Source organism: Paralichthys olivaceus, chromosome 8 (assembly GCF_024713975.1).
Source record: "Paralichthys olivaceus isolate ysfri-2021 chromosome 8, ASM2471397v2, whole genome shotgun sequence".
Taxonomy (NCBI): Eukaryota; Metazoa; Chordata; class Actinopteri; order Pleuronectiformes; family Paralichthyidae; genus Paralichthys; species Paralichthys olivaceus.
In genome coordinates, this window is record NC_091100.1 from 12,342,759 (window position 1) to 12,354,466 (window position 11,708).

The window sequence follows — 11,708 nt, forward strand, 5'->3', positions numbered from 1 at the left end:
GAGCTTGTACAGGCTAGTCTTTTATATTAAACTGAATCTTTTAGCTTGGACTGAATGAGAGGTGAATGTTGTTGCCATAGGAATGGTCACATGCTCACTTACTGTGAAACATCCTGAAATATCTTTTTGAACAGCTGAGCTAAGATTAAAGAGATTTAACTACAAAATCAATTCAACTGAACAAACCCGTTTGAATCAGCAGTGAGTTGTGATTTCCACTTCTAACAGATTGCACCTAATTCTCTGTGGATGCACATAGTCCATGAACCAGATCATCTTTGCTTTTTAAACTGCACAAACACATTCAGCCTTAGAAACTCAGAGAATGATGGTGTGGTGATCAACAATTGATATCAAAAGACATTTAAAAAGTGAGGATGACAAACTGCACCACTATATGAACTGGGGCACCTCAGCCACATCTGGCTACAGTACCAGAATCTTACCTGTGTTTTGTGTGTGTTGCTACAACCCACTCGAGAACTTAAAAACACAGAGTACATATTCATACTGCACATGCACCACTCTATTCCGTCCCAAAGAGATGAATTCAGCTTGTTGAAGATAGTAATACCATTGCTTTAATGGGACAGCCGGGCTGACAGCATGTAAAAGGCCAGAATTCAATCACGAGAACTTAAATCACAAAAAGAAACATTAACTCAACAACAATGACAAATGCACATTGCATTTTCTGTTTCTCACAGAACAAATCAAAAACAGCATGACCAAAACTCGTTTTACATACACACTCTCATATTTTGTAGCTATACATAATCTTCAGTAATGTTCCCGTGTTGCTCCCGAGTCTGTTCGTGGATGCGAGGCTGCACTGATAGGTCCATGCTAGTGGGCTGCTGAGGATGTGTGACAGGAGAACATGTTTAGGGTGAGCCTGGGCCTTTGGCATTGAGGGATGCAGGGTCCACATTCACCAGAAATATCCACATCTGTCTTGACAAAATTGTTTGGACACCATTACCCCGAAAACATTCAAGGCTCTCTGACCATGCTGAAAAATCTCAACCCATTCTCAATATGTTTTAAACTTCCTGACACCAAGCTGGGTTTTTTCTTGATAGTTTTTTTTTTTTTTAATATATCCTTGGCATTGGGTACCAGACATTAAGACGTTCATGCCACTGTTACTGAAGAGTCTCACAAGCTCTTTAAAGCAACCCCGACCCCCATATTGTCCTGGAATCAAACAATCACCATTTATACAAGTCAGCTCTGAAAATACAATGGCAAGTGACATTTTTCCACTAAAGTTTCAATGTGAACAACAAAAAATATATTTCACTCCCCATCTGATTTGTTCAGCTTATCAAATGCAATAACTGGTTTGTTTTCTTTGTAGCATCGTACCAACATTCACTGATTTCAATATTGTAGAAGTTTTACAAAGACATAAATATTGTAGGATACAATACAGTAAAAAATACAAAATAAACTTGATATAGTTTTTTTTTCTTAAATGATAATTTACCAGAGGCAAACCCAGAAACGGATCTGTGACACTAGGCAAAAAACACTAGAATTACCCCCTGAGGTCAAATGATAAAAGAATAGCCATGTCTCAAACCAGAGCTTAGTCCCTTTACTACTACTTGTTTGTTATTCTTAAGTAGTGTACTATGTACAGGACTATAGGCAAAACGTGGGTGTCCTGTGTGGCACATAGTAAATGTGAACTATGCCAGTGCAATAGTTTGGGTGTTATTACTATACTAGCGAGACGTTAAGCTAAGGAAAACTTGAAGGCACAATTATCTCAGGAAGAATACGCCTTGAGATTTAAACACAACAGTTGTGGTTTCAAAGGTGTGAGATTCTAACGAGAAGAAGAACAAAAAGGGGAATAAAACAGTTTACAGCTACAGGTATGGTTTAGGTCTGAGAACGACGAGGCAGTGGATCAAGTTAAGGCCAAATTACTTAAGATCGTCCAAACAGAACGCTCCAACAGTAAAATGATGTTAGACCTGACAAATCACAGATTTGCATTATGATATCAGTTTTTACACCAGAACTCTTCATTATTTTGTCATAGCCTGGCTCGCTACATAGATATTTCTTCTCAAGGATAAGTCAATTATATTAAACTGCTTTTTTTGCTCTTCTTTTAGAGGTTGTTATAATGCACACTTAAGTATAAATGTATGGTACAAGAATATACATGGGCTTCAGTCAATAATATTTCACCTAGGAGTACATCCAAGCATTCAGGGTGAGGACTTTGGCTTTGAAAAGTTAGTCACAAACATGAAAACATATGTAAAAAATGCACCAGAGAAAATGGAAAAAATAAGAAAAACAGAAATGGACTAAATGGCTCACACACCATCACTTATGGCCAATTGTTCACGCAGAACCATTTCCTCTTTAAAAAAAAATAAGAACAGAAAGGTTTTCAAGTTTCACCTTGTCGTACCCCTGACAGTTGTCCTGTGACCACCAACTTGTTCAGGGTCGAAAAGGAGCATGAATTAAAAAAAGGAAAACAGACAGGGGTTTGGAGGGCTTCAAGGGGTAGAGTTCAGGTTTGTCATTCCTCATGTGCAAGTCAATATAAAAATGCTACAACTTGTACAACGCTCTTGTCAACAAGACAGGTTCAGGGTAGGCCGAGTCCCCCTGTAGCTTTCTAAATAAAAATGGGCTTGGAAATTGGCAGGACAGCTTGCTCAATCAGCAATGCAACACACACTCCCTGTATCTCTTTTCTTAACCTCCAACATGTATCCACTCCAGGAAAGGAAGCGCAACTGTGGGAGTCTGCATCGTCACATCAAGAGCCAAAACAAGATTTCCCTCCTTTGTCTCTCTTATGGCAGAAGAGTCATCTTCCTCTTCCACTGTTCGGTCCTATGACTTTAGTTAAGGTTGGCTACCCCATCTGTCACGTTGTACCTCCATGTGTCCCTCATTCGCTGTCAGTCTCTATGTCTGAGTCAGACCACTGCACCGGGCTCAGTTTCCCATGGCGCTGGGCATACTCGATGACTGCCGTGTAGCAGAAGTAGTACTGGTCCCAGGTCTGGATGCTGAAAGCCCTCTGCGTACGCATTCGTCGCACCGTCTGACGGACATCTACTGTGCCGATGTCCTCCAGCCGGGACAGGCAGATGTCTAGTGTACAGAATGTACCTACAGAGAAGACAGAGTTACTTGATGAACACCCACACAGTTATTTACACTTACTGACAGGCTCTTGACTCTTGACATGACTCTTGTCAGGTATACCTATGTAGAACCAGAGGGACCTTTTTTCCTTCAGAGCAGTCTGAATTTTCAGTTGCACAGGCTCAATAATAAGATATATAGTCACACTGAAAAAAGTTGCTGCAGTTGTGTCTCTGCCAAATGCTCCATACACTAACACTATGTTTAGATTCTGTTTGTATAACAAGAAATGACTATTTTACTCTAACTATAAAGGAAATGTACACTAATGGATAATTAAAAAGAACATTCACGCCATCATATTGTCAATATTGACACCCTATGTGTTTACCTGTGCGGCCAATGCCAGCACTGCAGTGCACAACCACAGGGGGGCCCCCTGGAGGCCCTGTCCAACTTGATCCCAGGCTCTGAACTGCAGCGTCCCTCCTCTGAAGTACATGCTCGCGGAAGTCAAGCATAGCAGAAGCACTTTTGGGCACTCCGAAGTCTGGCCAGCTGACGTAGAGGTAGTGACACACCTCCCGTCTCTCTCCAGACTGACAAAAGGTCAGACAGGGTCGAAGAAGAACAGAGATAGACTTTAGGATCAACTAGCATATTAAAGTGAACTATTCTTGTTGGAACACACAATATGGTTTTCTTATGAATGAAGACATTCCACCAACAAAAGCAATTCCACAATCTAAAATCATTAATTTATATCAAGTTATTTTGTTAGAGATTGAAATATCCCCCAAACCATCAAACTGACATTAAGGGCCATTTTATCATGTTACATTAATAGACCTAGTTTACGGATATTCAGGTACTCGTTATGACTTACCTGTGTGTTGTAGAGTTCGAGAAGGGAGAGTTTGAAGTCCTGGAACACCTGGATGTGTGTGTTCCTGACCAGGAAGTACCCATGCTGCTCAGTCCTACCCTCCTCAAGAGGCCAGTACTGACCACACTTGACACGTCCACGCTCCACCACCCTGAGTAACACAACACATATCACAGCCATTTAATCCCTCTCGTGACATTGCTTATTCTACCACCTGTGCATGTAGACATGCTTTGTACATCTCTCAAACTGAGCAGACATTGTGCATTTTTGTGAGTCTTCATATTTTGTGTTAGCTCACACAACATGCTGTGTGCCTTCTTGCACAGCTAGAATCTGCCACTACTTCACACTGTATGGATCAACTATCTGGATTTTAAGTGGGTTCTCACATTGAACCCCCTCCCCCAAATAAATTGGGTTGACTAATTCACGTAGATGAATTCATAGTAAACCTCAGGCATCAGAGTGGCAGGAGTCTCACCTGGTGGTCATGACAATGATAAGTACCATCTGCTCCCAAACCATCCGCCAGAAGTCGCCAAATGTTTTTGGCAAAGGACCTGTGGGACATGAAAATCTGTCAGGCTTTGGTAGCATCAGAGTGTACTGAGTTGAGTTTAAGTACAAACATGTAGGTAGCACAAAGGACTTCATAAAGAAAATAGTGTGTGTTTCAACAGCTGCTCACCCTGAGTTGCAATGTAGGCGTTGCTTCTCTTGTACCCATCCATGAAACTGGCATTAATGTAATCTGATGTCTGCAAAAATAAACAGTATTGATGAAGTGAAACTAACTGCCTTCTGTTGGATGCTCAACATATCTACACAAATTATTAGAGTGGGGCCATCACTATCTCTGACTTCTCTATAAAATAAAATGTTATTTTTGCCACTTACTTGTAGTAAATGAGTAAACATTAAGACAAGAGCAGCATACATATATTCTACAGATGAGATTCATACTGTTGCCAATCTCATGGATTGTATGATCATAGTATTAACCATTATACGATTGTGCTCATTTAAAAAGTGACAGCTTGTCAAAAACCGGCCTCTCATTCAAAACAATTAAAAAATGTATGATACTGTCAAACACAGGAATCAGGAGAAGGATTGAAGATTAAATGATCACCTCATCCTCATCATCAGAGAGCTGGCAGAGTCGCACCCTCGACTGGTCCAGGCAAAGAACGTCGCTGTACCTGTTCTTTATTTGATTGGATAATTGCCTGTGAAAGCAGAGTTGAGAAACGTGACAGACTGAAATACTGGGCTGATGTGCATCTGTCATGAGATTTTCCTACACCTTGTTAGCGAGAGAGAAAACAACGAGCAGAAAGACAGTTTAAAAGGACAGTTTGCTGGATGGAATATATTTTTCATCTCTTACTTGGAGTAGTCAAAGGTGCCTGCTGGTGGCTCCTTGCGGATTTCCTCGTACTCCTGATAGATGCCTTTCTTCTTCCTCCTCTTCACGTGTTCCACAAGCTCATGCACCATCATGCCTCCCTGCTCCGGCATGTGAACAGACAGCTCCATGCAGCGGTCGTCGTCGTCGGGATCACACGATGAAGACAGGGGTGGGGATTGAGAAGAAGGCTGGTGGGGCGGTCGAGGCAGAGATTTCTGGGGCAATGGAGGCACCCCTTCCTCATCCTCCTCCTCATCCTCCTCCTCCTCCTCCTCCTCTTTGACATCCTCATTTTGAGGTCTATGGGCTGAGTCTGTTGTGGTGCAGTCCACCGCATTTTCATCACCTTTCTGTGAGAGCGGTGTGTCAGGAGGCGTGTCTGACTGGGGAGGGGCTTGGCGGCCACTACCATTCATGTTAGCATTGAGGCTGGAGCCACTGACGGCCAAGTTGGCTTCGCTCACAGCTGAGCCGTTCCAGTGTTGGTGGTTCCCCTGCAGCCTATTGGCAGCAGAATGTGGGCTCTGCTGATACTGGCCTAGGCCTCGAGTCCTGCTCTCCACCACACTGCAGTGATTGTGTGGGTTAGCATTATTATCATCATAGCAGTTAGAGTTAGCCACAGCTAGCTCAGAGCCTAACTCCGTATTTATATGGGTGTGGGACAGTGTAGCACCTGCGTTTGTGTTGCTGCACTCCAAGCTGTAAGAGCGTAGCAGGCTTCCCACACAGTCATGTGTGTCATGTTCTTGTGTGTCACCCTCAACAGTGTTTGTTTGAACATTAACACAGGACTGGATCCAAGCCACGTGGCTGTACTGGGATGTCCCACCAAGGTGTTCAGGAAGGGAGGAGACTGGGATGTGACTGGCCAACTCATGAGCTTTTACCGTGCACACCTAGTGATTGCAGAGCAAAGAAAAAAACGATTCAAATAAATAACAAGCTTATTAAACATCATGACAAACCTGACGAAGTCAGACACACACACATACCCTTTCTCTCAGCTTCTCACGCACAAAGAGGCGGAGGACCGCGAAAGGTGCTCGAAACCAAAGAGGCGACGACACAATAAAGACACATTTTAGACGAGCTGGAAATGCCCCCTGGAAAATACAGAGAGAGGCAGTTTAACACTAGAAACCAGAGGGCAGGCAGAGGAGAGCAAGAGAGGATGATTTTTACCTTCAGCAAATTGAGGATCTTGACACAGAGCTCATAGTCAAAGTTACCATAGCTGGAGTTGGTCATGTCGTAGATAAATATGAGTCCATCTCTTTGAGTTTGTGCACTACAGAGGAAACAGGAGGATTTTTCATTTAAAAGCAGAGGTGGAGCTTCAAAGAAAAACTTTATAAAATACACTTGAATGAACTTTAGAATAAGCCAATATATTCTTTAAATATTTATATTTTCTCCTGCCACAATCAAAAAGAACACAGCAGTAAATCCTACACCTGCTCAGTTTTCAGTCTTCGTAGCCCACTTGGCTTCTGAGTTTCAGTGAAACTAAAGCCATGTTGAGATGTTAAACCACTGCCTTTAGTGATTGTCTTAATGGGGCTTTATAAGTGCAGTAATGTTATTAACATCTTAAAATCAGGTTTCATTTATTGTGTGGTACATCTTAATATGTTTATACAGGTTTGTGGTTTTCTTTCCAGTGACTCTGTAGCCTCAGGGGTTCTCTCAACAAAGCTACACACGCGCGGTTTCTCTCACAGATTTCTACTTGAATTGGATCCAAATGTCAATCCCTTATGTTGCTGTCAGCTTCTTCTCCGTTCTCTGTATGTTACCCAATCTCTTACAGCCAGAACATGTAAGTGCAGAGCTAGGCTTGATTTATCACTGTTCTCAATGCAGTCACGGTTCTGCTGCTGCTGTGCAGAATCAGCAGAAAGATCATTCAAGCACACAGCAAGAGAAATGGTTTTTTTTTTATTATGTCACTGTTTGAAACAATGTCTACATTTTTAACTGCATACTTAATCTCATCTACATCAAGTATGTTGCATGTTAACATAGTCACAGTTGGTTTTAATTATGTTGGTGCTTTCTCATCTTATTGTCTTTGCTTTTGTATGTATGTTTTTGTTAACGAAATTAACACTAATCTGGGAAACTAACATCACTAATTAGCAACAAAAAGTCTGAGATTGGAACTGCAAAAATGAAAAATGTAGAACAAGTAAATAAAATGACTAATTGCAGAACAGAAGGGACAGGTGTACCACAACACTAAAGTTAAGTGATGACGGGGGAAAAAAGTTGTAATGACAAATAGTTAAGAGTTAGGGAATCACCTCTCTATGGCTTTATCCAGCTGATAGATGATGGCCTGAAGCACAGCTTTGTGGGTGGTGACGTCTGGCCGATGGAGACGAGCAGTGAAGAGTGCTAGTGCAGCACCTTTAGCATCACGACCAGGCTGGTAGAAACAATGATAGGCCATCATATATTATACACCAATGCAAATTCAGTCTGCATCCCTGTCATGTTATTCGTGAGAGGTTGTTTTAAATTCTGATTAAAGATACACTATTTACATTTTATATGCATCATGTGTCATGTAATCATGGTTGTAATTGCTAAATGATTAACTCAAGCTCTTTGCTCTATGTGGCTCAAAATGACTTCATTACTCACCAGGACTGTAAATTTGCCATTGAGCAGCTCAGAGCGAAGCGGCTCCTCATCAGGGTTGATATTGAAGATGCCCTCCTTGATTCTTGTGTTCTAGAACATGACATAAATGATGCAGCAATGTCAGCAGGTAAACACTAAACAGCACAAGAAAACAACTTTGATTCTGTCATTGTTTATTTGCTACTCTATGTGTTAAAGGACTTGTCAATAAATGTTGGAATAATATCAAGTTATAGGTGTGTTTTGAATATCAGTGGCCGACAATACTAGTGTTTGTTGTTGAGATTTTACATTGGTTTATAGATTGTATGTAGTTCATGATACAATGTATTGCTCAGAGTCCTCAGTGGACTAACTGTCTCACTGAATAACAAGTTATGACGCATTATGACAGGACATAGCTTTGACTGCTACAGTGCAGTCTTCAAAACATCCTGGAGGGTCGTCAGCCACGCTACAAAACTTTACACTGTCAGGTGGAAAACTAACTGTCAATGAAAATAATGCCACTTTAATATGATTATTTTTTAATATTGAAAAGGGAAAGGGAGCTATAAATAATGAAAACAAGTACCTGCAACTCTGATTGCTTCTATTTTTTTTTTTACAAATGTATTATATATGTATACTGTGCACATCAGCAGATGAGCCTGGATCTTATTTGGTGGTGAAGACATTTCTTGTAATTGCAACACTGCTTGGAAAAATTACAATTTCATATTTTTTTACTGATTATTTCTATTTTAGCCTTTTGTCATGTTTATATGAGAAATAAAGTCTTTTCACTTGTGCCATCAATCAAATACAATGCTGTACCTTGTATGCTTGGAAGAGGTCGATAGCTCTGGAGACGTCAAACTTGCGGGCCATAAGAAACTTTACAGCTGTAGGTTGAGAGACAAGCCCAGCACTGTGAGGCTGCTCCCTGCTACGCACTTCACTCAGGAACTCCTCCACGGCCTGACCAGACGTGAGGGAGGAGATGAAGAGAAAAGGTGAGGTGTCTGTGTGAGAGGAGAGGTTAGAGCAGGCAACCTTAAGGAGAAATACTCAAAGGAGGAGGGACTAATAGAAAGCTTGGAATTTAGGGAGTTGAGAAACAGGAAAGAAAGACTGATAGATGATGAGGACAACTGACAGAAAGAGACACACAACTGTCACCCCCTTCAGGTTTGTAATACTTGAGATACAGACGTAAGCAGACTGTCCCCTTGAAAGATGTAGTTGATGAGAGCACTCAAATGCCAGGAGACAACAGTCTGTTTGTTTCCGCACAAGTGAAATGCACCTCCAAATATAAAACCAGCAGGAGGAGAGCACATGAATGGGTATCACAGATTACCTCATCCACTACACACAACACCTGAATGGACTCTCTCACAGGACGGGAAATAAAAAAGTGGATAATGTAATCAATCCCAATACAGGGTTTCCATGTTAGTGGTTTGGCAGACGTGAGTCATCCTGATGCATCTCATGAGCAGTTTAGTTATTAGATGATGGATACATATGACAATAGGCACATTCATTAAATATATAGCATCTTCTGTGTGAAGTAGGAACTCTGCTCCCTTAGGCCTACGTTTTATAGATACATATATATAGAGACAGATTATATAGATAGACTTTGTCATTTAAAGGTCCAGTTTGTAAGATTTAGGTGAAAGGGATCTATTGGCAGATATTCAATGGAGAATAATCCTCATGATGTTTTCACTAGTTCATTTCCATCTAAATTGTATGAATTGTAGTTTTCTTTATCCCAGAAAAGGCCCTTTATATTTAAATACTTTATATTTACATCAAGGGGTCCTCTCTACAGAGGCCGCCATGTTTTTTACATTAGTCCAGACTGGACAAACTAAACACCTTTTGAGTTTTTATGAAAACTAAAGGCTACCACAGTTTCTTTTTCACTTTTGGGAGGGTGAGGTGAGGGGTGTTCAGCTGCAACATGCAATTTCAACACTAGATATCACAAAATTCTACACACATACCTTTCACAAGTCATAACAACTGAAATATTTGCGACTCTGAATCTGTGATACTGCCAAACCTACTGTATGTGCTAAGAACATACCAGAGTCAATGTTGTGACTGGACTCATGTTGCAGTCAGATAGATACAGATTACTCCATTAAATTTGGAACTGCCCAATGTAGTGCCACTAATACGCCTAAAGTTTAGTATATTTCTTATCACGTATTAAACTTTGATCCAATAGTAGCAATATACCATCTCTTGTAAGTTGTATTAATGCACCACAAGATTTCACAAGAAAAACATGTCGATCACGTTTCTAAAACAAGGATTCAATTGGATTTAAAGTGGAATAAATTGTTTATATTTGGTGCAGGGTAAGTGAGGTGGTACCATTAAATCACGCCCTTATATCATGGACAACCTGGTAAATGAAGGACAGTGGTACATATACTGCACTTTTATGTCTCCACCAGTAACAGGACATCAGCGCCTGGATACAGATGCAAGCCATGGTGGTGGGATCGTACAAAGACAAGGCAACTAATCAGCAAGACGAATGTGTTCTCCTCCAAGTGGCGTCAGGGCAGAGGATCGATTAAGGAGACTGAGTGTGGGAATGTTTAGCCATCAAGAAACAAATCGAGAAAAGTGGGGGTGGGGGATTGTGCGCCTGTCCCGTTACTCAGCCTGATGATCAGTGAAACTTAGGATGAAGACCGAGCAACCATAAAAGTGAAGTAAGCTCCAGAATCGTGGTGCTACATTTGCTGCTTCCTGTCAATGTCAAGCCCTCCTCTATACTACTAAGTGGTGGCAACAACAATGCTAGGAACCGGAGCCTGAGTTCCGTGAATTCTCGACCGTAAATCTGATAGCTAGCTGGTGGGCTCATCGCGCTGAGCCTCATGATCCTATTCTGTCTTCACTGTGTCACAGTCCGTAACTACATTAGGAATTCAAGACAGGTCATTTTTAACCTCTATACCTGATTAAATGTACTTTTTACCGTCGGACAAGATAGCTGTCGAGGAAATTCCCTGGAAGTCAACAATAGCTATTAGCACCGACTAGCGGCTAGGTTACATGTGGTGGCTGGATGGCTAACGGTGGGGTTAAAGACACTTGAAGCACCGCGTATCGGGCGGACCGTGTGTAACGATGTACTGCGGGTTAACTGGAGCGATAGGGGCATAAGTGAGTGGTCCGTTTAAAGATGGGTAGTCCAGGGAATTGCTGTTCGAGATACATAGCCGGTAACGTGCTAGTAGCTGCTAGCCAACGCCGTCGTGCTAACACACATGCTAACTGCTGTCAGTCACACCGAAGTCAGGGTGCGAACGGGCCAGTCGTGTTTACTACAGCACAGCGTTCCCGGGAACAACCGCCCCGACCAAATATATGGAAAAAATCCCCGGTTACAGGAGAAACTGAATATGACATTTGTACACACGGAACACTGCGGGGAGATGAGAGAAAATCCGCTGAGAGACCCTTACCAGCTGCTCCTGAGTTGTCAGGGCTTCCGCCATCTTGAAGCCTCGGCAACGTCGCAGCGGGCGCGCCCACCAGCCGCTCGCTCACGCCCGAGACAGAGGCCCCGCCCACAACCAATCACTTCAGCACCAAAAATGTGTCTATCAATATTTAAAC

The 11,708-nt window shown here is 41.9% G+C and overlaps 1 protein-coding gene across 1 annotated transcript; it reads right to left on the minus strand.

The window, feature by feature from the left end:
• Nucleotides 1-555: 555 nt before the first annotated feature.
• On the minus strand, nt 556-11,676 carry ptpn9b (protein tyrosine phosphatase non-receptor type 9b). The gene is made up of 13 exons (XM_020100379.2): nt 11,555-11,676; nt 8,892-9,035; nt 8,076-8,165; nt 7,733-7,857; nt 6,612-6,717; nt 6,422-6,532; nt 5,406-6,325; nt 5,148-5,244; nt 4,704-4,773; nt 4,497-4,575; nt 4,013-4,163; nt 3,518-3,725; nt 556-3,150 (listed from the first exon to the last, which is right to left on the minus strand). The coding sequence occupies exons 1-13, from the start codon at nt 11,585-11,587 to the stop codon at nt 2,927-2,929; spliced, it is 2,358 nt and encodes a 785-aa protein (XP_019955938.1). The 5' UTR covers nt 11,588-11,676; the 3' UTR covers nt 556-2,926.
• Between the last annotated feature and the right edge of the window lie 32 nt (nt 11,677-11,708).

What these genes read in the sequence shown, in the direction of transcription:
- ptpn9b (XM_020100379.2), bottom strand. Translation starts at nt 11,587, where the DNA reads ATGGCGGAAGCCCTGACAACTCAGGAGCAGCTG. An exon ending in ACCTCTTCCAAGCATACAAG is followed by an intron (nt 8,166 to 8,891) that starts GTACAGCATTGT and finishes GTCATGTTCTAG; the next exon opens with AACACAAGAATCAAGGAGGG. An exon ending in TGCTGGCATTGGCCGCACAG is followed by an intron (nt 3,151 to 3,517) that starts GTAAACACATAG and finishes TCTTCTCTGTAG; the next exon opens with GTACATTCTGTACACTAGAC.